This window comes from Lingula anatina, chromosome 2, assembly GCF_051362555.1.
Source record: "Lingula anatina isolate TDL-2025a chromosome 2, LinAna3.0, whole genome shotgun sequence".
In the NCBI taxonomy this organism is placed as follows: domain Eukaryota; kingdom Metazoa; phylum Brachiopoda; class Lingulata; order Lingulida; family Lingulidae; genus Lingula; species Lingula anatina.
Window position 1 is genome coordinate 326,153 of NC_141768.1, and position 27,443 is coordinate 353,595.

The 27,443-nt window shown below is 37.7% G+C and overlaps 2 protein-coding genes across 9 annotated transcripts; both read right to left on the reverse strand.

Moving 5' to 3' along the window:
• Nucleotides 1-296: 296 nt before the first annotated feature.
• On the reverse strand, nt 297-23,473 carry LOC106156325 (uncharacterized). Of its 8 annotated transcripts, XM_087007289.1 has the most exons (6): nt 23,310-23,473; nt 21,537-21,650; nt 21,090-21,286; nt 20,403-20,489; nt 19,252-19,917; nt 297-5,430 (listed from the first exon to the last, which is right to left on the reverse strand). In XM_087007289.1, the coding sequence occupies exons 2-5, from the start codon at nt 21,641-21,643 to the stop codon at nt 19,280-19,282; spliced, it is 1,029 nt and encodes a 342-aa protein (XP_086863415.1). In that variant the 5' UTR covers nt 21,644-21,650; nt 23,310-23,473; the 3' UTR covers nt 297-5,430; nt 19,252-19,279. The 8 variants fall into 8 exon arrangements, with proteins under 8 accessions (XP_086863415.1, XP_086863419.1, XP_086863416.1 ...); XM_087007293.1 differs by lacking the exons at nt 19,252-19,917; nt 20,403-20,489; nt 21,537-21,650; nt 23,310-23,473 and having other exon boundaries at nt 21,090-21,108; XM_087007290.1 differs by lacking the exons at nt 19,252-19,917; nt 20,403-20,489; nt 21,090-21,286; nt 21,537-21,650; nt 23,310-23,473 and adding an exon at nt 12,571-12,808.
• A 1,009-nt stretch (nt 23,474-24,482) lies between these two features.
• On the reverse strand, nt 24,483-27,282 carry LOC106156318 (uncharacterized). Its single transcript, XM_087006407.1, has 4 exons — nt 27,177-27,282; nt 26,621-26,817; nt 25,694-25,780; nt 24,483-25,425 (listed from the first exon to the last, which is right to left on the reverse strand). The coding sequence occupies exons 1-4, from the start codon at nt 27,278-27,280 to the stop codon at nt 24,788-24,790; spliced, it is 1,026 nt and encodes a 341-aa protein (XP_086862533.1). The 5' UTR covers nt 27,281-27,282; the 3' UTR covers nt 24,483-24,787.
• Nucleotides 27,283-27,443: the final 161 nt, after the last annotated feature.

Sequence of the window (27,443 nt, forward strand, 5' to 3'; positions counted from 1 at the left end):
AAGCATTTCTTTTTGGTTCACCCTGCAACAGATAAATACCATTTCCGTTTTATATGAAATAATTATTAAGTTGGAGCAATAATTGCTGAACTATTTGAAGATTTTAAAACTTTTAACCTCAACGTGTGGAGAGGAATAACAACCAGAAGTCTACAACAACTTCAGTCAGTTTACTGGTGTGGAGTACAGTTCTTTACAAACAACTCTCCATAACATACAAAGCTTTTTGTTTGTTTATACTGGGTGGCCTTTATTTACTATTTTGTTCATGGGCAAAAAAACAAAAATTCAGCAAGTATGTTTGAATGAAAATTTATTTGAATGAATTTTAAACTTATAAATACAATAAATTATTAAATTATTTGACTCTATCTAACACGTTCAACTGTCTTTTAATAACACTGAAGCTTTGCACATATGCTAAAAATGTATTGCATATTTGTTTGTAGTAAATGTATTTCCTATACATGATAAAATTATTTTCTCTTATTTACAATAAACACTGAAGACAGGCTTGCAGCAGTGCTCAAGTACAGTTAACTTGACAATACCTTTTTCACATATGTAAGACAAGAAAGAAAACTGGGAAATTACAAGAAAAGAGCTTTTTCAAACAACTGGAAATTCAGAAAGAACGTTCAGAGTACAGGCACCAAATTTGTCTGAATTTCAAATGTGTGCCATCACTGGCTATTAAAGACTAAAAGATCAACGCAAGCACTACATAGAAGGTACACAGCACCTAAGAATGCAGCAACTTGGTAATAATTAGGAACATTGAACTGAATTCTAGAACAATGGAAGGAAATACATTCCTCTAAACCCATTTTAATTTTCATGAGTCACACATCTTGTACTTCTTACCTTACGTCATTTTGTCTTTCTTCAGTAAAGTTAAGAAAATGAAGATATTAAAACCAAAAAGGTCTCAAAGCTACACTTCATCATAAAAACTTAAAATTAGAAAGTTATCAACTTTGATAACCTTTTTTTACAAAATGTTGATATAGAAATCTGAGTAAAAAATATCAATATTATACCTGATAAAAACATATGTTGCTCTTAAAGCTACCCCATCAACAGGCCTACTCAACTTTTCTATGCAGAAATCTGGTGATGTATCTGCACCTCTTTTGTCTTTATTACGAATACTGGTGAAATACTGGAGAAGCAACTAATTAAGCATGCTTCAAACATGGCAAAATTACTAAAACTAAAAGAAGCTTATGATATACAAAAATGTACAACTAATTCAAATATATTTATATAAACTTAAATAAATAACATAAATATCATAAGTACAAACATGGTCTGCACAGCTCAGTTCTTTCAACCTAATTAGAAGGGAAGTGTCTCTGCTCAAGTCTGTTTGGTGTGGTTTCATAGGAATGGACATATATTACTTTCCATCACACAAGAAAGCTAATTACAGTACACTACTGTCCTAAAACAGAACCTTGACATATGTTTAACAAATGAAGAATAGAATGGCTCACAGTAATCTTAAAAAGCCTGGGAAATTGAATCACAACTTTGCTGCCAAGTTACCTTGGTTCTTGTAAAATGTGGGCTGGCAAAAAAAATTCTGGTAAGAAATAACATCAAAAACATCACAATAACAGTCACAAGGATGATATCAGACCATCAAATTCAATCTCAACCATCACATACTGGGGGTTCTCAACATCAAACATGTATTGCACCAATACTGGAATCACATCTTCTAAACTACGTTTCATGTGATGTTGGCAGAGTACTTCACTGCGAGATGGATGTCTGCTGTGCAGGTATATCTGCATGTTTTTATTCTACCACAAGAGGAATATGTTAGACAGGCTTTAAAGACATCCAGGGTCGCCTACTACATATGATATGGCAAGCCATCTCCATATTTAACAACCATTTCCTGATGTAAGGTGTTTTTCAATTTAATTTGTGAATAGTATGATATGAGAAGCACTATATCTGTCCATTCTGGCAACCATGAACAGAAACATGTAGCTCTCTAGTATAAGGTGGCAGGAGATAATTAATGCCATAAAATTCAGTCTCAACATTTCATGCAAGTGGATTCATTTCAGGATGGAAATTTGAGATAGGACTTTTTTATGTGAATCTTTACCCCATCCAGGTGGTGTAAGGCAGTACCAGCTCTCGAGACTTGACACCTATAGCACTTTCTTCTTTGTGTTACATAATGTAGGACATCTTTCATATTAGAAAATGGACATGTAAACATAACAGATGAGTTGAAAATCCCTGCAAAAATTCTCTCAGTAAGCAGGCAACAGAGTTAATTAATAGCATACTAGTCTTCTACAGCCAGTGATATTGAGCATTTTGCCACAGGCCCTCCATACATCTACATCTGGTTGCCCTGACCTCTACAGCTGATGGTCATTAGTAATCTGCAGCCTGTAGCAGTAGTGTGAGGCTACATATACTGTGTACTGGGCTAGAGAACAAGCACCTGCCTTGACCTGTTATGTAACAACTGGGCTTCACCTGACATATGCCACTACTGCACAGCTCTACTGAGACACCACTGAAATTATTTCACAATCTAAAATACTGCACAGTTCCACTAAGACACCACTGAAATCATTTCACATTCTACTAAGTTTGACTCAAGTTGCGGCAGGAAATTGAGATGTGTCACTTAAAAACCAGCCGAAACTTGTTTCCTTAAGTGACAAAACCTTTTGACTCCACTGCTCAAATAAAAGTTTCTTGTAAATTTCAGTAAAACTTTGGCTCGTACAACCACCTCACACAACTGTCATGTGCTGCCATTTATTACCAAGCCAGCAACATCAGTGCACACTAACCCTATATGCTCTAGAGTGAAAAATGGGTTTCACCTAACTTAATAAATGGTTCCTCACCTTGCAGTGGTAGAAGTCGTCTAGTTGTATCACTTTGTATGTTAAGTACAAAATTATTGACCTCTTCATAAATAAGATCTACATCTTCATATATAAATATAAGATGCAGTTGCAACTGTTGCATAGAATATCAACAGATTAATTTCTGGAGGTGATGGCCTTCTTAATAGTTTTCATCAATGACAATAAATAATATGAGTACGACCAGATCAACTTTAAAACACCATGATTGATATAAAAAAGATAAAACCTAAGACCCACAGTTATTTTATGTGACATTTTGTATAAAAATAACAAATATCATTTTCTTTAAACAACACTAAGTAGAGACAATAGTCTTAAATGACAATCTCAAGTTGCTGATTTGTATTACAGTATTATTTGACACTATTCCTCCACTCTCTCTATTTCAGTCAGCTGGCCTGCCTGCCTGCCTGCCTGCCTATTCATTATGCAGACGTTCACTGTTCCTTCTTCCCCACGCTCCAGTGATTTATTACACCTTGTTCTCATTGGGAACAAAGCTGACTATGACCTTCACCTGATCATGTGATAACAGCATGAATATCTTTAAAATCGTCTCACTTGAAAGTATATACCATTTCTCCCACCTTTTGTTTTTATTTTCTTGAATCAAAGCATTTGGAAAGCTGTTAAAAGTAGCTTTAGGAAAGCACCATGTTTAAACTCAATTGTTGGTCCTGATCTTTCTCTCTTTTTTAATGGATTTTACAAAAATTTTAGAGTGATCTATGCATGCTTATCCTCTAAAAGTTCCCATTCCATCAGAGCTGAACTGCATTCTTACTAAATTAATATAAACACTGGTTTACTCCTTTTCCCCACTGTATGTGAACATAAACATATATAAAGTCCATGGCATGAAGGAGACCACTTTGGAAAAAAGAGATCCGCCAAACCAGGTGTCTGTATCAACAGAATACACTGAAACAACACTGTTATGTACTAGTCTAGAGAAATACCAGCTAGAGAACAGTATGGGGGTATTCCCTAAATAAACCAGCATAAACAGTGACTTGAATCATTCATACAGAAACCAGCATACCTGTGAACTCATTCATATATATTTAATTGGTACAATAATCTCTCTGCATACCAACATCATCGTACCTGTAGGAATTTCTGTAATTTCACACTATCAGCAAATGAGTTAAGTTTTTAGCTGGCTAGGTTATTTGTTCCAGTTTAGCTCTGTGTAAATGACCAAATGTTATAGCTAAATGAGAGATGCCATGGATACACATGATACAAGTCTATACCTGGAATTATTGAGATCACCTCTGGGAATCCCACTTCAGACATCAATATTATTATTATTATTATATCAACAGATTAAATACTGAGATCTCTTTCTCCGTCTTTTGCACCACAACAGCAAATGGTCAACATATTTGGAATTCTTCGTACCTCAGCACCAAAACACTTGATCATAATCTTAATCAATAAATAATATAATAAAATACTTTTACATTATACAGAAACTGTAGAATTCAGAATCAGCTTTATAGCAGTACATTGTGTCTTGCAGTTCTAAGTCAGAGTGGCAGCCTACATTCCCACTAATACTTGCATTATATTTTCCAGTTCATCATTCCATAAGAGGTCATTTCTGCAACTGTCCACTCCGCAGGAACTTGGTAACAAGACGTCCATATTAGAAAATGTCCTTGCCAGGTCATCCGTCGTGATGGGGGTCACGGGGAGTTTTACATTAGGCGAGGCAGGCGATAGAAGATCAAAGTCACAGCCTGCCATATCAATATCACCTAGAGGATCATCAACTTTGCTAGGACTAGTCCAACATGATGATAGAGAAGAGAGAATACTTGAACCTATGATGTTTTCATCCTCAAACAGTGAGTTCAGATTGAGAGACGATAACGATTCAACAGTTAAAAGTTTGTCAAGTCCATTTTCAATAGTTGATGCAATGTTTCTCTGCGGCGTCACAGCATGAGTCCCCAGTATATCTGTTGACCCAGTTAAAGGAACAGAGAGAGCAATAGCTGATGTTGTTGTAAATATTAAAGGTGCTGCAGAGGAAGAATTGTCACTTGATGGTGTGGAAACTATGGCTGCTGTATCTGAGACAGCAACATTAGGAGTCTTTGGTTCTTCAATATCAGTCTTATTAACATTATTTCCTATAGAAGATAACTCCAGATGTGTCATATGGTCTTGGCAAGGAATTGGATCCAGTGCCATTTCTTCACATTGAATACTGGGGAGAATGGATGGTTTTGATGCATCATACACCTTCACCCCCTCCTGACGCAGTTCTTCCTCGATAAACTTCAACGTATTAAATATAAGCACCGACCTCCGCAGACATGGCTCGACTCTCCTCAATGAGGAGGTCCGTAACTTGCACATGGAGATATTCAAAATGGACTGACGCTGATGTGTGTAGCATTCGAGGTCGGTGTCTTCTTCGTGTTTGCGCTTAACTCTTCCCAACATTTTTTTCTTATGGTGACCAAATGGAGCTCTCCACTTACCAAGACATTAGTATCCACTTGTTAGCCTGTGAAGAAAAAGGAGACATAAATTATTAATTACACGTAAAACGTACATTGTGACCCTGTGAAGAAAAGAAGACATATCTGGGGTAGCGTTAGCAATTTTTTTTTTCGTTTTGCCAAATCACCACTTTTTTGTCAATTTGTTATCTAAATGGTGATAAATTTACTAAAATAAGTCAAATCAAGCACTTTTTTGTTTAGCCAATTGAAGTCAGTTTTAGCATTAGGCTAAACTGGCGAGTGTTAGCGCTACCCCAGGATATAAATAATATATAATACATACATGAGTACCATGTACAAGTCTGTTGCTAATGTACTATCAAAGTAAAATACCCTGACATTAGTATCAGGTCCCAGGGAAATTTACTGACTCTTCCCAAAAGGTAAAAGTTTGTTCTTTTCATAACACTCAAAAAAGTTTTACCTGTTGTTGTTGTGAAACAACAGTGAAAGGGGTATTCCCCATGTAACACAAATAAACTTAAATTCAATAATCATTAACAAAGCAAAATATGATGCCGATCACTGAATTGTTTAAAAAAAAAAATGAAAGTGAAATCAAAAATTTTGGAACAAAGCAGACAACTTCCTGATATACTTCAACAAAGAAAGACAAGGCAACTCATTCAGGACATACTAACTTTATCAGGGGTCCAGTAACCAAACAAACCCTTAGTAACCCATCGCAAAGCCATCACTGAATCAATATCAGATTTCAGTTCTGTTTTAAGACAAGTAAACCTACCAGATCATCTTTTGAGCAGAGACAAAACAGAACTACTTCTTCACCATAGCCCCATGAGTCCCGGTACTGGTGGAGTCAGATATGAATAATGCCCAGGCATGACTCATATAGGGAACACTTCCTCTCCCTCAAAAAGAAGACACGCCGCAATCACAGTCCTTCCACCAATGAAAACCCCTCCAACAACACAACTGATTTCTTATCTATCTCTTCTTCCACAAGCAAGCATGGACACCACTTCTAAAGATCTACCCGAGTTCCAGCAAAGTTCCCTTCCCCTCCATGCTTGTAGCGGCCCCTACCTGCCTGACCTGGCGTAATATTAACTTGCCTGTGCAGCTCCCTTTGTCAGGTCAGCAAAAGGAGGTCACCACCACTCACATTAACATGCTGCAGAACGCACTGAGAACACACCACCTTAGGAAACTTACTTGTCTCAATAATGATCAAAATTGACTGGAAGCAAGGAGAATTCTACTGCTTCTGATCATATCCTGCTTGTCTTTGATAAACATGTTATGAAAGGTGACTGTAAGGTCGACATCATAACACTGTAAAACTTCAAGTAAACAACTTTAAGCCTACGTAATAATGCAAATGTTATGTGTTTACAACAGAATAGCTTACTTTATATTCACTGCTATATTTTTAAAGAGTATGCATGCACTGAAGAGAATTGCTTCACTTATTAGTAAAATTAGCCTATACACTAACAACTAATTTTAATCAAATCCTCCCGCATTGTACTAGTACAATTTCAATAGACTGGAATTAAGTTTTTCCATGATAACTTCTCATTAGGACATCAAACTTAATAAGGTATCAATCAAACCAATCACACCAATTTCATACCCTAATTTCATCAATAACAAGCCTGCCTTGGTTAAATGATAATTTCTACCACTGTGCAAAGCTGATAAGTCCCAATTTAACATTTTCCACAAAGCTTGTTAAATGTTTCTCTCACTTACAAGCCGCCCTGATCCAAGTTGACATGATAACATTCTAAGTAAAAATCCTTCCAACAGCTCTACCTCAATCTTCCCTGTAGACAACTAATTCTGACAGTTTTTCTTGGAAGAGCTTATTATAGGTTAGCCCTCCAATGCTTGATACCAGTTATCTTTGATTTTCATATCAGGTTGTTTTGCTACTGTCATAAACCAGCTTCAATTTATCAAGCTTGTTCTTAGAATGGCATAACCCATGACAGAGAACATTGGAAGATCTTTGTTGGTGCCATACATGTCAGCCGGGGTAAAAGAAATTGATGGTGACAATTCTTAGAATGATTTTATCAGTTATAATCATACTCAAATTATACTTTCGGATGAAAAAAATCATTCAATATACAAGATTATGATATTAAGTAACATGTTTACGAAACTAAAAAAAAAGTACAGGGAGAAGGTGGTCTCGTTAACATGGGCTCAGTGAAAAACATTGGATGAGCACTGAAATCAAACCAACTTCATTCCAAGTAAGATCAAACATAAAGACCAAGCTTGTCCCAAGCTGTTCAAAAAGAAAGAGAAAACAATTCAGCAGCATTTCATATGTATTTCTTCTTCTCCATATGATATCATCTTTCACATCATCTGAGATGTGAATACCTTCACTTAGGGACTATTCTCAGACCCTACCATATTAACAGCAGCTCAATCTAGGTATGGGAGCCCAGTCAAAGGCCAATGGTCTTCTTCTTTCACAAATTCATATGCAGGCCTAACTTGGACCTAAAATTGACCAAATCATGTCTCTTTATAAATACTAGTGAACAAAGTTTTCTCCAGAGAGCCATATAGTTTTTAAGACAGCTGGACAGCTTAGGAAAATTTTGGGTAATGAGGGGTAGGGGACTGACTTGTTTGGGTTGGACTCCTTTTAAATTAGTGACCAAATTACAGATTCATATTTTGGACTCCCCATAACTAAAATCCTGGGTACACCACTGCTTGTGAACCACATGAATTCATATCCATGTAAAACTAAAAAGTGGAGGGTGCAGATTGGGAAATTTCACCATCTCTTCTAGCTAGGGCCTTGAACAAACTTTTTTTTTTTCAACATCAATTTGGGACAACCTTCCCCAGCCCAATATGCTGACTAGAGGAATAATTCAGTGTTGCAGTGAACATCTTTGGTCTTGGTTAATAATGCATATGAAGTCAATCTTTTTGCCACAAAAACCAACCAAATGCCAGTGTATAGTTTCAAATAGTATAACTAAGAGAAATACCGAAAGACATAATGCTAATATTACCTGAAAAATGACATCTGAAAGAAACTAGCAGAAGAGGCTTTTCCAGTTACTGTGAACCCACGCTCCACCAATAACATAAAGTTTAAGTCCCACATAAGAATTTCAATGCACAGTATTCAACAGCCCACAAACACGCTCACATTTGAAGATCTTAAACCATTTGAACACTTTCAAATAGGAAATACATACACAATAAAAGTATAGCAAATTTTGCCACAACATTTAATTCAAGCAAACACCCAATGACTAACTTTACATTACATGCCAGAGAGGAAATAGCAATGTGCAATAAAACCAATTTTAACTGTTAAAATTATACTCAAGAATTACAAGTTTATATTTAAACAGATCCTCGGTGTCAGGGCCTCCCTAGCATACAGATATCTCTATAAATCTGTCTGGATATGTATTGAGAAAATATAAGCAGGCGATGTGGCTTAAAATCAATATTCTACAGTGGCAACAGTTCAACAAAGTGGCAAGCTAGATCAATGAGACACAACGGAGATATAATACTGTGTATTTAGCTAGGACACCAGGCAGATAGTATCTTTCAAACTGGCACTGACAATGGTCACTTTCCATATTGATCAATCTGTATATGTCATCTTAATAATGGGGCATTATCTGTCGATTTAATCAACTACTACCAGAATATATATTAGAAAATAAACCCTACCAAAGCAAAAAAAAAACAAAGAAAAATCATGACTTTTTTTGTTCATCTTTTCTCCAAATTTCATTACCATCATTCCTACAGAGTTACTCATTCAACAGCCTTGCTTTATTCCTTTGTGAAAATTGGGGCAATATGCTGAATCCCTGATTTTGCAGATTCTGTATGTCAATCTCAAATATCAGAATTAAGATATACAATTAGGATGACCTTTCACAATTTTGATGACAGGGAGATGCAAATATATTGCAATGTCAGGGAGGCAATATCAAGTTCAAAGCAAAGAAGAAAACTTTCCACTGATTTTGAACATATTTTCCATTCCATCCTGTTGATATAAAGTCAAGGAATGGTAATAATCACCCGCACACCTTTCACCACTGTTAAGTTGTGAGATGAATGCTTGAGAGAGCCAGCCCCCCCCCCCCCCCAATCCTTCAATCATGAATACCAATGTAGAAATGTTTGCAATTGTGACTGATAACAATTAAAAAAGACACACCAGAATATCAGAGTATTTCAGTGACACTGATCAGGTACGAGCTAAAGTAATTACTAGTATATTAATTTTTTTAAAATTTATTTTATATTAAATTTAAATTTGACATTAACTCTCCTTTTTTAAATAAATTACAGTATTAAAATCCAAGAAAGTGAACTAACAACATTTATATATCCCATCTACATCCCAGTTATATCTGTTGAAATAGACATGTTAATTACTTCTCCCTACTTACAAGAATAAGAGATGTGTTGACCTGGATGTAAGATAAATATCATGCATCTGTCCAAGAACTGTTCACAGCTATTCATTCATGAATACAATCTTTTCCCATTGCTTTTCCTTGGGCGTAATCATTACAACACAACAGCAAATCAGTGGTCTCTGTATTTTACCTATACTATCTCTATTACCAAAAGGCACGTCTTTCTTAAGAAAGTAAAACTACCCCTACAAATTAACACTACAGGTGAGGTCACTGCGTGTTAATCCAACTTCATCCCATCTTCAGGTCACATTAGCATAGGTCCTCTTATTGGAAATTTCTAGCACCAGTCAACAGGTCTGATCATGACCTTAATGGGTTAATGCCCTGATGTTTGACCTGCCACGACTCTCTATTACCCTTCACCTCACAGTCCACATTATACACACTTGACTTCTTCTTTGAAGGCAGTGGAAAAATAAAGTGAAAACTCAGATGTTTGAATAGGGTGGTTTCATATCAGTTTAATGCAGGAAAGTAAGATCTCAATATAAAAACCATTGCACTGAAGAACTTATTTTCTATTTTCTATTTATTTACTTTATTTTTTTAATGATTATAATTTTTACTCAATGTTATTAAAAGACAGGTCAGATATAGTCAATTACGAATATACCACTTATTTTAAACATTTCAGGTGTACAGTTCTGGTGCAAATAAATCATCTTGAGGCAAACTTAACTTCAAAGCTTCAAATTTGTCACTTGACTTATCACCTAAGATAATCTCCAAAGTTAATGATGGAGTGGTACAGACAGCTGAAGGACTCAGAGCCTTACTCTGGCAATGCAAAGTAACTAGTTATGTAACACCAAATATGAATCCATATAGCTCCAACACATGACATACTACGAGGAGGCAAAATTTCATATATCGTGCTCGCTCGGCTGACAGCTATTTAGCGTGAACCCCCAGGGAGTTAAGTCGATCTAGTTTGGATCGATCTAATCTCTGGGAATGGGGTCTTATTTAAATCATTTTGTTATAATCACTAAATAAAATATTTGGGCTTATTAGTAACAATTAATTCCATTGCTGACAACAAAACTTGTTTATCTTCGTGTACTTACATTCATTTATTTATTTATTTATTTTTTTTTTTTTTGGCTTATTGAAAAAATGGGAAAATATGGCTGGGGTTAAGAGGGCCACCAAGGCCAAAAATGTTTGTGGCTCCCAAAAAGTCAGAAATCCACCAAGTCGGTAAAATGTCCTCCCTGTAATTTCCATGTGAGAAACCATTTAAAGGCACTTTTTTCTATGCATAATGACAATATGATTAAAGTTTCCGCTAGTAGTATTACTTATATGCTAGGATTTACAGAATAAATCAATTTGTTTTTTAATTATGTTTCCTTGTAATGATTTACAGTGCATTTTGATGGTTGTACTAGACTTAAGTTAACCATGTATTTCCACAGACATAAAATAAGGTATACAGAGAAAGACTTCATAAAGCATAATAGGTGTTTGTGATCTCAAACCACAGATTTGTGATCACGAACATTATATCTTAAAGACTAAACTGGTAATTATTTCATGGGGGAAACATTAAGTGATAGTGGTCATGAACATCATATGAAAGAGCACAAAAATTTGGCCAACTTTCATCTAGGTCTCTCACTATTTACATACATTCTTCCCAATATCACACTATTAACAATACCAGAGTACTTAATGTTCTCCCGGAAAACTTTGGCACATGACACTTGTTCATAACATATCCAACATACGGAATAATGATTTTCAACTTGCAACATTGTGCCCATGCCTACTATTTTTAAGTTTGTGTCATGAAATCGTAGTATGAGTTGTTAACTCCGCATTCGCTACCACAAATGTGAGGCTTGAGATCACAAACAGCAAGTTTGTTTATAAGGCGTGGAATGCATGAAAAAGATTTCAGCGTATCGTTCTCTCCCGAACAGGTCATTTCGTTCAAACTGCTGTAGATCATTCATCTTGGGTTTAACCACAGCAGAAAACTTATAAAATCTAATAGTCAAGCATATGAATCTACCCTCACTTATGGCTGTCTTGGGGAAAATGGTTGGCTTTCTCTGAGTGTGCAAGACATGAGTGAGAGATGAATTAGATGATGGTGGATGTGCAAACTAGACATTAAAATACAGTTTTTGGGGCTATTTGCTTTCATAAATAAGCACAACAGTGTCAGAGACTGTATATAGTGCCCATATACTGCTGCAATCACTTTGAGCACTGTGTTCCATATTGCGAATGATCCATGACTTTGTCAAAATTTTTTATCTGCAGTGAAGTGCAAAAGAAAAAGATACATTTTGGCAATATTTATTATTGGTATTTATCTATTAAAAATCTTAAAAGTAAGTATTTGTCCTAAGATTAGTTAAACACAAAGTGATTTTTGTACTTTAAAGATAAAATGCGAGTTTAAAATCTTATGCTTATCCCTTTAAAACCAACCCTGATTCCTACGCTGTCGTTACTATCGTAGGCCGCAGTTGTGCGTAATAGTTACTTATACAAACGGAACTTACCAGTTTCCCGTTATTTCCAGTAAGTCTTAACAAAGTACTCCCGTTACTAATATGTCTCCTATCTATCTAACATATAATTTTCACTGTTGCACAGGCTAAATGAAATCATAACCTACTTTCCTCTTTCTAATCTTAACGTCAATGGAAGTCCCCGTCTAATTCAAAAACTTACCCCAACTTGTCCTAACACAGCGAAACTTTGTTAGGTTTCACATTAAGTTTCCTTCCCTCGGAAAGTCTCCGCAGTAGGTCGAATCTTATCTTAGTCGAAGCCACATCTTTAAACCTTGCGCTTTCTTTGTTTTTCGTCTCGAAAAATAAAACTTTGACGTCCTTATTTCAGCAGAAGTATAATAATCAATTTTGACCTCTAGGTCAACGTAGGCGATGTGCCCCGCAGAAATGTTCCGGTAGAGTTCTGATTGGTTGACAACAAATATATCCGATAGGTGGCTGACAAGCACCTGCATCACCGTATCTCACGGGGTAACGACACGCAGATTCAGATTCAGAAGTTTATTGACAATCGCCCTACATCCGGGCATGATCAAATACAAATGCAAGAAGTAATCCACAGAGTGATTACCATATACATATCTAATAAAGTAGAAGATGAGTTCCACCTCCTGCTAGAGTGTAAAGCGTATTAATAACTCACTACGTGATTCCTTCAGAGGGCAGCTGTCAGATTTCCTACCCCTGGGCGACCTCAGCAATAATAAACTGTTTAATCTTCTTATGGGTGCCCAAGACATAGACATTCTTAGAATGGTTATGTGTTTTGTAAATAGATGCTTAAAACAAAGAGAACAGGCCCTCTATTAATGCATTGTACTCTCTCCAATGTACTCATTCTAATTCATCACCTTCATGTATAGATTGCCATAATACATTCCTTATATAACTTATTATAAAGTAACTTATTGATATTATGCTACATGTAAACATTGAAATCATGTATATTTATTTATATACCTGTTTGTACTGTTGTAGTTAGATGTAATTGTCTTTGTCCTTGATTGTACCTTATTTGTAAAGGTGTATCAATAAAGAATCCCATCCTATACGCAAAAAGTTCACATCTGACGTGACCTATTAGTTAGATTATCCATACCAAATATAAAAACATATGTACATGACATGCCATTTAATACGGTTTTTAATGTATGATTCAGCTAGTCAAAATTTTAATTTCAAGAGGGGACCATCGGTGTGATTTTTTTTTCAGAAATCGAAGGGGACCGGTCCCCCCTGGCACCCCCTATATCCCCCTTTAAATGATAACTAATCAAGTTTTATGAACTTTTAAATTGATTTATAATTTTTACCCATCGTGTATGACTTATCTATAGATGTTTTTTATCTTTATTATATTTTTATTCATTTTAATTTAATATGATGGTTTTGTTTTTAAGTGTTCAGAGTAATAACAGATGCCAGCCTGATATAAAATAGGGAAAGAAATAAAAAAATCTTTGTGACCCTCTTCAGCTGTAAATTATTGATTTTCATGACGTAGTGTGCTTCGAAATGAACACCTGGTTAAGATTAACCATATGCTCCTATTATCTGAAAACAAAAATGGTGACATACAGTACAATGTACATGTATCAACTTTCATTCATGTATTGATATGATAACCAAAGAGTATAACAGCACTATACTTTGTCTCTTAAAAAAACTTTTTTATTTCAAAAACACAAAAACAGCCTAAGTCGACATGAACAGGCAATTAAAGGAGTGAAAAAGTATTCACAATTTCACATCTATAATAAATTTCAAACTGTTTTATGCCAAATCTTGATTACATGGTAAACGTACAGGACACAAATATTTAGAGATACTTATAAATATAAATGTCTTTCAGTGGGAATTCTTTTGAATAATGTACAAATGATGCAAGTTACAGCAAATCAAAGCATGCATCTGCCTAAATAAACAAACTTGCATTGCTTGTATTTTGTAATAATGTATGTACCAGCTAGTAATATTCAAGCTCTCTTTTTAGCAGTAACATTCTTAAATCTTACTATGTACAGCGCACTACAGCCAGAGTTTTGTGTTTCATTTGAAATATTTTTGTGTGTAATGCAACTGGGTTATGTTATGTTCCGTATTTTTATTCAAACATATAAACAAAGGAATAACGTGCTTTGGAAGTGCTGCTTAGCTTTATTAGATTCAATATGGCTGACCGTCTCAGCTGCGTTCGCACAAAGTGATGACGTCATATCAAAACACACTGGTACCGTAGTGGTACCTTCACTTGTCTGCCAGACCGGGTTATCGTCACTGGTGTGCTCCTTGCCTTCTCTTGTGCAGTTGTTGCTGGCACATCGAGTTTTCCATGGTCATCTGGCTTTGCAGGCAATTCCACTCTGGAAGCTGCTGCAGGTGAGGTGGGGATCACTGTGGGTTTGATGACGCTGTCCCCTGGCTGTATCTTTGGTTCCTGGCGTGTGTTTGGTTCCTTGGTCTTTTTGAGGTGTTGCCTGTTTCGCCTCAGTATTCCAGAAGGCGTCTCAATGGTGTATGATCTTTCATCGAGTTTCTGTAGAACCGTCCCTTTGGTCCAGGTTTTTTGTCCCATCTTGAATGGCTGTAGTCGGACTGTGTCCCCTTCGTCTAAAGCAGGAAGATGGTGAGAGGACTTGTTGGCATGCATAGCCTGTTTTGCTTGGCCGTGCTTAATGTCCCGTTTTGTGTGTCTTATGTCAGTGACCTCTGGTTTGAGGAGGGCGGGAGCAGTTGGTAACATGGTTTTTGTCCTACGGCTCATCAGGCCCTGTACAGGACTGGATAACATTCCTTGAGAAGGAGTGTTCCTGTGATCGAGGATTGCGAGGTAAGGGTCGCTTCCAGCTTCCTTACATTTCCTCATTATCCGTTTTGCCGTCTTGACCGCTGATTCCGCTTTGCCATTAGCTCTGCTGTTGTATGGACTGATGGTCATATGAGTGATGTCCCAGGCTTTGCAGAATTTCTGGAACTCCTCAGAAGAGAACTGAGGTCCATTGTCAGAGACAATGCTGTCCGGGATGCCATACCTAGCAAAATGGGTCTTGAGTTTCTGTATCACTGTTTTGGCATCAGTCGTGGGTAGCATGTCTACTTCCCAAAAGTTGCTGAGGTAGACCGCCGTTATGAGGTAATCTTTCCTTGATTGGTGAAGATGTCTGTACCAACTTTGGCCCATGGTCGGTCAGGTGTATCATGGCTCATGAGAGGTTCTTTCGGGTTCGCCACTTCAAAGGCTCTGCAAGTACTAAATCCTGATATGTACTGTAGTCATGAATCTCCTGCGTCATGTTCGGCCAAAAAATGCATTCCCTGGCTCGTCGCAGGCACCCATCTATCCCTAAGTGTGACAAGTGGATTTTCTCCTTCATCATAGCGCGTTCACTCATGGGGATGATGACACAATCTCCTCTAAAGATTAGACCATCATGGACTGCTAACTCATCTCTGAATGAAAAGTAAGGGTGCACTAATGGTGATAGATGTGCTTTCTCATTTGGCCACCCTTGAAGTATCTGTTGTTTAAGCGCGGTCATAGTCTGGTCGATTTCCGTTGCTTTCCGGATGACTTCAAGCCTTGATTCCGAGATTGCCACATACTTTGTTGCGTTTACATTCTCAAATTCTGCCTGATGTCCCTCTGTTGTCTGTCAGTATGCTCGGGACAGAGTGTCTGCTAGAGTCATCTCTTTGCCGGGTGTGTACGATACAGATGCATTGTATTGCTGCAGTCGCATAAGCATGCCCTGCAGTCTTTTTGGTGCGTTAGCCAAAGGCTTCTTTATGATGCTTTGAAATGGCTTGTGGTCTGACATCACATTAATCTGTCGACCGAAAGTATACTGATGGAACTTCTCAGTGCTCCATACAATCGCCAATATCTCCTTTTCTATTTGAGCGTAACTTGTCTCTGTATCGGTGAGTGCTCGACTGGCAAAGGTTATCGGCTGTCCTTCTTGGAGCAAGGCTGCCCCGAGTCCAGTTTTGCTTGCATCACACTGGATGGTCAGCTCTTTTTCTGGGTCATAATAGCGCAGAATCGGTGCTTCGCTCACAAGTTTTTTCACCTCTTGTAGTGCCTTGTCTTGAACACTGGACCAGTTCCATGGAACATCTTTCCTCATCAGCTGCCTAATTGGTCCCATGGCATCGGATAGTCTTGGGAGGAACCTAGCTAGGTAATTGACAAATACGTTTAGTCGCTGCACTCCTTCGACATCCTCTGGTCTCTGCATCTGCATCACCGCTTCCACTTTCTTCGGGTCAGGCTTCAAGCCTTCATTGGTGATCAGATGTCCTAGGAAGGTGACTGACTTCTGGCGCAGTTTCATTTTGTTGGCATTTAGACGTATGCCCAATTCTTGACATCGTTTCAGCAGATTTTTGAGTTTCTCGTCATGGTCTCTTAGAGCTTCCTGGTCTGTTTCTCCTGTTCCATAGACCATTAGGTCATCTGCGACGCAGATCACACCATCTAAACCATGGATGCATTCATCAAGCTTCTTGGCGAAGATCTCAGATGACACATTCAGGCCGAATGGCAGTCTCAGCCATCGGTAACGGCCATGCGGAGTGGCGAATGTCGTAAGGAATGACATTTCGTCGTCCAGCTCTACATGCCAATACCCGGCCTTTAGGTCCATCGTGGAAACTACCCTGGCTTTTGACAACTCGGGTAGCACATCATCCAGGGTGCATAAAGGGAAGTGTTCTCTTCTTAAGGCTTTGTTCAGTGGTCTAGGGTCTATGCAGATACATAGTTAGCCGGACTTCTTTGTAGCTGTGACCATGGCACTAACCCAGTCGGTTGGCTCATTCACAGGCTTGATCACATGTTTCTCTGTTAGCATGTCAAGCTCCACCTTTATCTTTTGTCTGAGTGCAACTGGAATACGTCTCGATGGTGACACTTCCGGTGTTACCGTTGGGTCCACTCGCAGTGTCGCAGTGCCAGGCATGTGTCCCACATCGTCATTGAGCACATCAGCGTATTTCTTGAGGATGGTGCAATTAGTGTCAGTCTCACTTTCATTCTGCTGTACGACTGCTATTCGTTCACAATTCTTCGAGTGCACAGAGATAAGCCCCATCTGCTGGCTTGCTGACACTCCTAGAATAGGCATGAGATTGCGATCTTCTACAACGATAAATTTCACGGAGTATTTTTTTCCATTGGCTGGGTTGACCATCTTCAGTCTGCATTCACCCAGTGGCTGTTTCAGATTTTTGTCCCACATCTCTAATGTGCTTGTGGCTGGGTGTATCGTCGTTGTGCCCACATGGTGTCGTATGATTAGATTAACCGATGCACCACAATCAATCTGGAATTTCACGGGCTGGTTTCTAATGAGCATGTTTGCATATATGAGCTTGCCGTGGCTCCGTCTCTCTTTGTTAACAGTGTTTACGCCATTTATGATCTCACAATCACTCTCCTCCTGTGAATCTTCAGTGTGTACAGTGTGCACTTTGTTTTTCTTCTTCTTTTTGCATACAGTGGCGAAATGGTTTCTTCCTTTACATATGCTGCATGTCTTTCCCCATGCTGGGCAGGACTCCTTCTTCAGCTCATGCGTCCGCCCACAGAACTTGCATGTTTGAGCGTGTCCATGTGACCTATAACTATGCGGTCACGTAGCAGTGTGTCCCCTAGGCATTCACAGAAATTACAGCTCACAGAAATTACAGCTCCAATGATATGTTGATCAAATTTCTCAATAATGGCCCCAACAGTTCTGTCATCAGCATCACCTTCGAAAGCAAAACCATTATAAAATCGGAGAGCTTCTGTGCCTATTGCATTCAACAGCATGGCGACCTGATATTGCTGTGGCTGGGATCCAAGATTGGATACGATTGTGTAGTTTCCCCACAGTTGTTTCCATAGATTCCAGTTTTCAACCTTTCCAGACTGGAGATCTAAAGGGCTAGGGGGTCTGATTCCCGATATAAATCTACTGGATTCCCTCCTACTCCCAGTTTGGTTCTCCTCATCTGACATCGACATGATAGGGCCTTGAGTAATAACAGTTACTCTGGTGACTGGTAGGTTGTGAACACATACAAATCAAGTGTTCCGGCATACTTACAGGTCTCCAATATGCACAACAAACCACACTAGCAGGGAACATAGTGTCTCCGATATCTGTATTAATCCTTACTGTTAGCTGGAATGAACCACTTTCTCTTTCCGTGGGTAGAGGGAGGGCTTACCTCGTGTTTAGGTCAAGTGTCTTCTTTCACACGCTTTCAGGGTGAGAATGAGTATGTCAGTACTTACAGTCTGCGATGCCCTTCCCTATCCTTTTTAGCTGCCACCATGTTATGTTCCGTATCTTTATACAAACATATAAACAAAGGAATAACGTGCTTTGGAAGTGTTGCTTAGCTTTATTAGATTCAATATGGCTGACCGACTCAGCTGCGTTCGCACAAAGTGATGACGTCATATCAAAACACACAACAGGTTACTTTTTCCCCCTGAGTAGCCTGCTTTGGATCACCTACGACCATTAAAATTAACTTATAATTGCCAGACAACTACCCAAGTGCATAGTCATCATTTAGACCCCATTCCCATAGATATTTAGATCGATCTATCCCCCTGTTAAGCCAGTTTTATTTTGCACAAATGATCTATAAGTATTCCTCTGAAAATTCACAGTAAGAAAATAAGCTAACGTTTTTCTTCAGTTTCCTTCATAATAGTTAAAAGGATATACTCTGTATGTATGTAATTTAAGTAAATGTGTGAGTTTCACAGCTAAATTATGACATAAATATTATAATTATAAATATGTTTTAATGTTGTAATTTCAATTTATCAAACACCCACACTATATTATTTTCCATGGTCAGTGTTCCTAAACCAAGGTCATTTCTGGGGAGGTGAAGGCAATGACTTTATGGTTGTGTGGGATTGGGACATCACGTAATGTGAACATCCTTACGCAGTCCATCACCCAGTGAAGAGAATCTTCGTTTTTATCAAAAAATTCACAGCTGGCTGGATTCGACCAGTTCAAATACATATCCACCTCTGCATCTTTGGGAATGGACTGCAGCACTTTTTGTAGTAGAAGTTTGGAAATGAGGAGAGAGTCCGCAAACAGGGGTGCCATTCTGTACGCCGTCTGTCCGGGCTGGACAATCGTGTACCCAGTGATATCTCCACTCTTTTTGTTGATGGCTACAAAAGATTTTGACGATGGTCGAGCTAAATATTTCTCTAAAAACACTGGTCTTGGAATGGTGTGAATTTCTGTATCATACTTCAGCAGTAAATCAAATGGCACTTTAGATGCTGTCACGACTTCAGTTTCGACATTTTCTCTTTCTGCTGCCAACCAAGACTCGTTGATTCGCCCCAAAACAAGACCAATACTGTGGGTGGCGACCTGGAAGCCACTGTCATGGAGAATCTGCTGTCTGTGTAACACAGAAAATACGCCTAAATTTCTACCTCCAACCCGCTTACTTCTCTCTGCCCACATCTTTTTGACTAGATAAAGTAAAAAAAGGGAATTGGTGATATAAAAGGTTTATAACTAACACAGGTGAAATTTGGTATCCCTAAACACTTGATACTTGTAAATATTGTAACAAGAACCAAACACCAGTAGAACAACAGAATTTGAAGAAAAAGATAAATAATGGCTGGTATGAGGCTCACATATATAAGTTAAATGTAACAGCACGTTTTGCTCAGATCTCTTTTTGTATTCATGTAACTCATTTCTTCGTTTCGCCTAAGACTTAGGATACTACAGTATCCCACAGCTCAGGTTTTCCATTACTGACATAAGGTGTGTCTATTGAGGCAAATGAGGCTTTACTATCTACAGGTGTAGATATAGATGTACATTCTAGAGTGAAAAACTTATTTCAGCTGATCAAACTGTCTTTTCAAACTTCTTGAAATTTTATTAGATAGATTAACTGTTGCCAAACGACCTCTTTATCTTGATAAATAAAATAGTTAATTACCTATTCCCTTTCCTCTGAGTTCTGGTTTAATAGCGCTAAGACCACCAAAGGCTTCTTTTTCATCCAAAAGATTGAACAGCATGGAACCTTTCAAAAATGTACATTCTGTCTAAAATAATTTGCGGTAATAGCTATGACTGTTTAAAAGAAATCAAATATGCCTATTTTTTTTGTAAGATAGGTATGGCAGATAAGAGTAGGTATATAGGAATGGCCAGATTCATCATTAAAACAGATTCAATAACATGATACTATGCACTTAATTAAATGATTCATCTTTTACATCTCAAATGTAATTCAAAATGCCTTTATCTGCAAAACTGGATCCAAAAATATAATATAAAAACAAAAATATTGGCCATTTCCCTTTCAAGATGTAGGGGAGACTCATAAGGAATACCATACCACTTGGCAAGTGCAACAGAATCTTACATAATTTCAGATCGACATGTCCATTCATTTCATGATGTCCATTCGTTTCAGTCATGTGATCAACGAAAAAGGATGGAGTGATCAGAAAAAAAGTGACCACTATGTGTCCAAACTAAGGCAGTTGACATAAAGATATATACATTGGAACTCACTCAAACTTCCAAGTATTTTTCCTGGATATCAGACAAGGAAAGGTCACGTGGGATACGCCCCAACCCCTTCATGGAAAGGTTTTTTCAAAAAAAGAGCGTTTACCAACAACTTTGCCATCCAATTCTGCCACCAGGGCATTGTCTCCGGCAATGTCCACAAAGGTTTCTATGGTCTCCGGAATATAGTTCCATGACTCAGCATTGTAGATGTCTGTCAGACTTACTGCATCTTTCTTCTGTGCAGATCGGATTTTAATATGGGAAGATGCGTCTCCTGCACCTGACGAACATGCTCTAAGTCTGCAAGTGCAACATTTATACATTCATGTGAATTGGTCCCGAGCAGACAGACAAATTACATCACAATATAAGGAAGATACTGTAGACAGAAAATACCCCAAAATATTGGTTTCGATCCAAGTCCATGTATTTAATATGTCTTAATTTATCATAAAATATCCATCAAATTAAATACTGACCACAAAGATTGTCTTAAGGTACACAGTAGAGAAAATTAAGAGTAAAACTGCCCACAGTTGAGATTACATACGCTATGAATTTCTCTCCCGTGACGCAAGCGCCCCAATCAAAACACATGCAGGGGTAGCCCAATGACGCAGATTTCATTACCCAGTGTCGCAGCATGTTATACGCCATGTTAGTGCTGGAAAGGAAATATGCACATGGTATGCAGAGCATTTTAATTTATTTCTATCCATTGGTTGCCAGGTGAACAGGAGCGTCTAGAGGTAATACATGTATTTTAGAACTCATATATGTAAGGCTGTATTCCCAGAGCTTTTAGATCATTCTATCCCCCCAGGGAGTCTTACTAGATTACTGTCAGATAATCCGACTTAAATGTCCTTCCCACCTACTACAAGCCGTAAGGGGGTAATTAACTTTCGTGTCCGCCCGGCTGACAGCTATTTAGCATGAACCCCCAGGGAGTTAGGTCGATCTCAAGTAGATCGATCTAATCTCTGGAAATGGGGTCTAACATTCAGTCACTAAGTCATTATCCAGATTCTGTTAAAATGACCAAAAACAGTTACACTGTACACTCTTACTAAACTGATGGAAAGTTAGAGACAAAAATATTATTTCAAAGTTCACTGTGATGATTGTCACAAAACCTTTGGTATACCAGTGAGTATAGTGTTAGAAATTACTCATAAACAGATTTTCAAGGTACAAAAGTATACAAAATGTCTTGACTTCTGCACAATAGTTAGTTAGAGATGTGAACCCTGGAACATACGGTAAAAAACTTGAAAATTTCGTCACTTAAAAATTAATTCATATTTTTAACTGCCTGAATCCGACGAATTTTTTCAAAATTACGTTTCCCCAACTCCTGGGTATGACAAAACTTTCAAAACTCCTACATTAGGGTGCCCTGAGTGTCAGGACCACTGTAAATTAAAACAATAATAACTCTTCCTTTGAGATTCAAAATTCCGCATGAAATACATTGTAAACAACGCATGGAAATATATTCTATTGTATTTTACCACTAAAACGGCCTTTATTGTAGTAAAACTAAAATCTGTGCTTGTCAATAGGGCTTTCGATGCTTTTCTTCCCGGTCATCAAGGCATTCGTTGCTAATGACGTAATGGTGTCACGCGGATTCTTGCGTTCATTCGAGACCAAAATAACATATGGCGCCAAACGCATTAATGCAGACGCAGACGTAAGTTGCGAGTTTTTGTACAGTGCGTCGGATAACGAAAAGCCCAGAATGGCACACATTGTGGATATTAATGTATTTTTAACAAAAAGACAAATATACCTCATGAATCTTATATAGTGTTGTTGTTGTCTGCTTTTCCCGCGGTTTTAAGTAGGTCAACAGTGACTATGCGATGTCAGAGAGAGCTCCGTCAGTTAAAATCTCTTAAGAGATTTTAACGAAAAACCGTACGTTTAGGAAAAAAAACCCTGGATTAACTTTGAATGCAGGAATGGGGTCGCTGACCATTGGTAAGTACGGGAAAATTGCCGTTTACTCCAGGAAAATCCAATTTTTGGCCAAAATGAAGAGTTATTATGACTTTTAGCTAGCTTGCTAACTATTCAAACGTTTTCATGGGATTTATGAAATCAAGATCGAGCTGGGAAAACTGAAATCTAGAACCTAGCCCTTGGGTAATCTTAGGATTTTTATCCTTATCGATTTTCATCGTTGTTCCTCGCATATTGTGGAGTATTTATCACTACTTCCAGAGTCACTTTCTGGTGGTGAATAATAATCTGTTTATTAGTGCATCTGGATTTCATTATTATTAACTTACCCTTACTTTCACTATCATAAACTTACCCTTAGTTACTTTCATTATCATAAACTTGCCCTTACTTTCATTATCATTAACTTGAGAATTGTTTTCCTGTAAAGAAATATACCTCCAGATAGGGGAGAGAGGTCAAGATACGCATGCATGCAGGTTTGGGTGTCAGGCCGTTCTAAATTACCATCTTTAACTTAGAACTAACTAAATCACAGCACTTCAATTTTCCCAAGTGCCATGAGCAGGGGAGGGGGGGTTAAAATTTTTTTGTTCTATGGGGATAGGGGTAAAAAATAATCGGTAACGATCTCCCGCTGACGATCTTCCGAGGACGGTCTCTTAACAAGTCCTTTGAAAGAATATTGCATTTTCAACTCGCCCGATCTCCCGATGACGATCTTCCGCGAATGAGGGAACTACGTTTTTTACTTTATTGTGTAATACATGTATTTAATATTCATGTATTTAATATATTTATGTATGGATAAAATTTTATGTATAAGATACAATATGAAATAGGCCTAAATCAAATCAAAATCTTGAACAAATAAGAAAATTGCCTTCTCGTCTCAATTTCCTTTATTTTTTTACTAGTGACAGATCTTGTTTGTATTTCATAAAAGTGGCGGATCCAGGATTATTTGAAGGAGGGGGTCCGTTTTTTTTTTTTTTTTTTTTTTTTTTTTTGCGTTTTGGATCAGCTTGTCAAACTTCTCATTTCAAATGGGGAATATAAGTGTGATTTTTTTCAGAAATCAAAGGAGGGGTCAGGAACCCCCTGCACCCCCCCCCCCCCCCCCCCCCTCCTCTAAATCCGCCACTGGGTATTTAGGATTCAAGCTCTCTTTTTAGCAGTTACATTCTTAAATCTTACTATTAACGGCGCACTGCAACTGGAGTTTTGAGTTTCTTTGAAATATTTTTGTGTGTAATACAACTAAGTTACTTATTCCCCGAGAAGAAGCAGCCTGCTTCAAATCACACATCACCGCCATTAAAATGATATTTTCATTGCCGGATAACTACATAGTTATCATTTAGAAGTGGAATGGTTATCGTGAAATACTCTTTGTAAAATGTAATTCTTGTTTTAACGGGTTTTTTTTCTGATACATTTTCTTTAAAATTAACGTTGTCTCTATCTTACAAACGAAAAATTCCATTCTTATGTTCTACAATCAGTCACTCAATACAAAGCATTTATCAAACAAGTTTTATTTTGCACAAATTATTAATTTTGCATTTATTCCTTTGAAAATTCACTTTGAAAATAAGCTGAAGTTTTTATTTTCTCTTCAAAGTTTCCTTAATAATAGTAATAAGGATATATGCATGCAATTTAAATACATATATGAGTTTGCACAGCTAGAATTCTGATATGAATATTATTATTATTATTATTATTATTATTATTATTATTATTATTGAGTATCAATGTAAATATCAATATTAATGTCAATCTAATTTGGTATTAACAGGCATAAAAAAACATTTTCCTTGATCATTGTTCCTAAACCAAGGTTATTTCTGGGGCGGTGAGGGCAATGACTTTATGGTTGTGTGGGATTGGGACATCGCGTAATGTGAACATCCTTACACCATCTATCAACCAGCGAAGAGAATCTTTGTTTTTATCAAAAAATTCACAGCTGGCTGGATTCGACCAGTTTAAAAACAAATCCACCTCTGCATCTTTGGGGATCGACCGCAGCGCTTTTTGTAGGAGAAGTTTGGAAATGACGAGAGAGTCCGCAAAAAGGGGCGCCATTCTATACGCCGTCTGTCCGGGCTGGACAATCGTGTACCCAGTGATATCTCCACTCTTTTTGTTGACGGCTACAAAAGATTTTGACGATGGCCGAGCTAAATATTTCTCTAAAAACATTGGTCTTGGAATAGTGTGGATTTCCGTATCATACTTCAGTAGTAAATCAAATGGCACTTTAGATGCTGTCACGACTTCAGTTTCAACATTATCTCCATCTGCTGCCAACCAAGACTCGTTGATTCGCCCCGAAACGAGACCAATTCTGTCGGTGGCAATCTGGAAGCCACTGTCATGGAGAATCTGCTGTCTGTGTAACACTGAAAATACGCCTAAATTCCTATCTCCAATCCGCTTACTTCTCTCTGCCCACATCTTTTTGGCTAGATAAGGTAAAAAAGGAATTGGTGATATCAAAGGTTTAAAGCACTAAGACAGGCTTTGGATATTACAGTATCTCACAGGTCAGGTTTTCCATTACGGATGTAAGGTGTTTCTATTGAGGCAAACAAGGCTTTACTATCTAGATATAGATGTGAAAAACTTATTTCAGCTAGTCAAACTGTATTTTCAAACTTATTCAAATTTTGATAGATAGGAAAACTGTTGCCAAACGACCTCTTAAACTTGATAAATAAAATAGTTTATTACCTATTCCCTTTCCTCTGAGTTCTGGTACAATAGCGGCAAGACCACCAAAGGCTTCTTTTTCATCCAAAAGATGTAACACCACGGAACCTTTTAAGAAACGTACATTCTGTGATTCAAATAATTTGCGATAATAGATATGACTGTATAAAAGAAATCAAATATGCCTATTTTTCGCAAGAGCCGCCAGGTATGGCAAATGTAAGAAAGGATATTCCTGTGGCCGGATTCACCATTAAATCAGATTCAATAACATGAAACTATGCGCTTAATTATATTCTCCATCTTTTACATCTATTCAAAACCATGTGTCAATTCGCATTTCAATGCAAAACTGGATCAAAGTTATGTAATAAAATCAGAAATATTGACTTTTTCCCCTTTTAAGATTGCAGGCCTACCCAACTACCAGACTCTGCACCGAATGATCCTGAATTCACCAGTAGATCGGACCAAACTAGCCGTTTTCAAGGTGTACGTCAGTAAGCGCTTCGAAGTATCAGACGCGACACCGCTCTTGCCTAGAAGACTATAGTACGCGATGTGATAGTGATGATTCTCAGCGGGGTTGGAAAGTAGTGTATCTCATCTCGAAATTTGTGTCGGGGTATGATACTGTATTGGGGGATGGTTGAGGGGAGACTCGTAAGGAAAACTATGCTAAGGCAAGTGCAACGGATTACGCTCGGATCGACATGTCAATTCATTTCATGATATCCATTCATTTCAGTCATTTGATCAACAAAAAAAAGGACGGAGTGATCAGAAAAAAGTGACCACAATGCGTCCAAACTAAGGCAATAGAACTAAAAATTTATACACTGGAAGTCACTCAAATTTCCGATTATTTTCCTGGATATCAGACAAGGAAAGATCACCCTAACCCCTTCATGGAAAGTTTTTTTTTTTTTTTTTTTAAAGAACGTTTACCAACAACTTTTCCATCCAGTTCTGCCACCAGGAAATTGTCTGCGGCAATGTCCACAAAGGTTTCTATGGTCTCCGGGATGTAGTTCCATGACTCGGCATTGTAGATGTCTGTCAGACTTGCTGCATCTTTCTTCTGTGCAGATCGGATTATAACACGGGAAGATGCGTCTCCTGCACCTGACGAACGTGCTCTAAGTCTGTAAGTGCAACATGTATCTTGATATTTATGTGAATGGGTCCCGCGCAGATTTACCTCAATTATTCAAATCATTGGATACAATATTTATGAGAAATATCACTAAATAAAAAAAAAACGCCATCGAAACAAAATCTTCCCCAGTCGATATAGTATACTAAATAAAGTTGAAAGACAAACATCACAATATAAAGAAGATATTGTTGACAGAAAACACCCCGTCCATGTATTTAAAATGTCTTATTTTACCTTACTGCCCCGAAAATATCCTTCGAATTAATTACACACCATAAAGATTGTCTTTAAGTACACAGATGAGTAAATCAAAGAGTAAAACAGCCCACAGCTGAAGTTACATACGACATGAGATTCTCTCCAGTGACGTAAGCGCTCCGACCAAAAAACACGCGGGGATAACCCAAGGACGCAGATTTCGTTACCCAGTGTTGCAGCATGTTATACATATTGGTAACTGAAAAGGAAATATGCACATGGTATGCAGAGCATTTAAATTTATTTCTATCCATTGGTTGCTAGGTGAGGAAATCGTCTAGAGGTGATATATATTAGAGCATATACATGTATGTAATATTTAGTCATAATTAGTAGTTAAAATGACCAAAAACA

Coding starts and splice junctions, on each gene's coding strand:
- LOC106156318 (XM_087006407.1), bottom strand. CDS start 27,280: ATGTATAACATGCTGCAACACTGGGTAACGAAATCTGCGTCCTTGGGT. Junction 26,818..27,176: donor ACTGGAGAGAATCTCATGTC/GTATGTAACTTC, acceptor TTGCACTTACAG/ACTTAGAGCACGTTCGTCAG. Junction 25,426..25,693: donor ACTCAGAGGAAAGGGAATAG/GTAATAAACTAT, acceptor TACCTTATCTAG/CCAAAAAGATGTGGGCAGAG.
- LOC106156325 (XM_087007289.1), bottom strand. CDS start 21,643: ATGGCGTATAACATGCTGCGACACTGGGTAATGAAATCTGCGTCATTG. Junction 21,287..21,536: donor ACGGGAGAGAAATTCATAGC/GTATGTAATCTC, acceptor TTGCACTTGCAG/ACTTAGAGCATGTTCGTCAG. Junction 20,490..21,089: donor ATTGGATGGCAAAGTTGTTG/GTAAACGCTCTT, acceptor CATTTTTGAAAG/GTTCCATGCTGTTCAATCTT.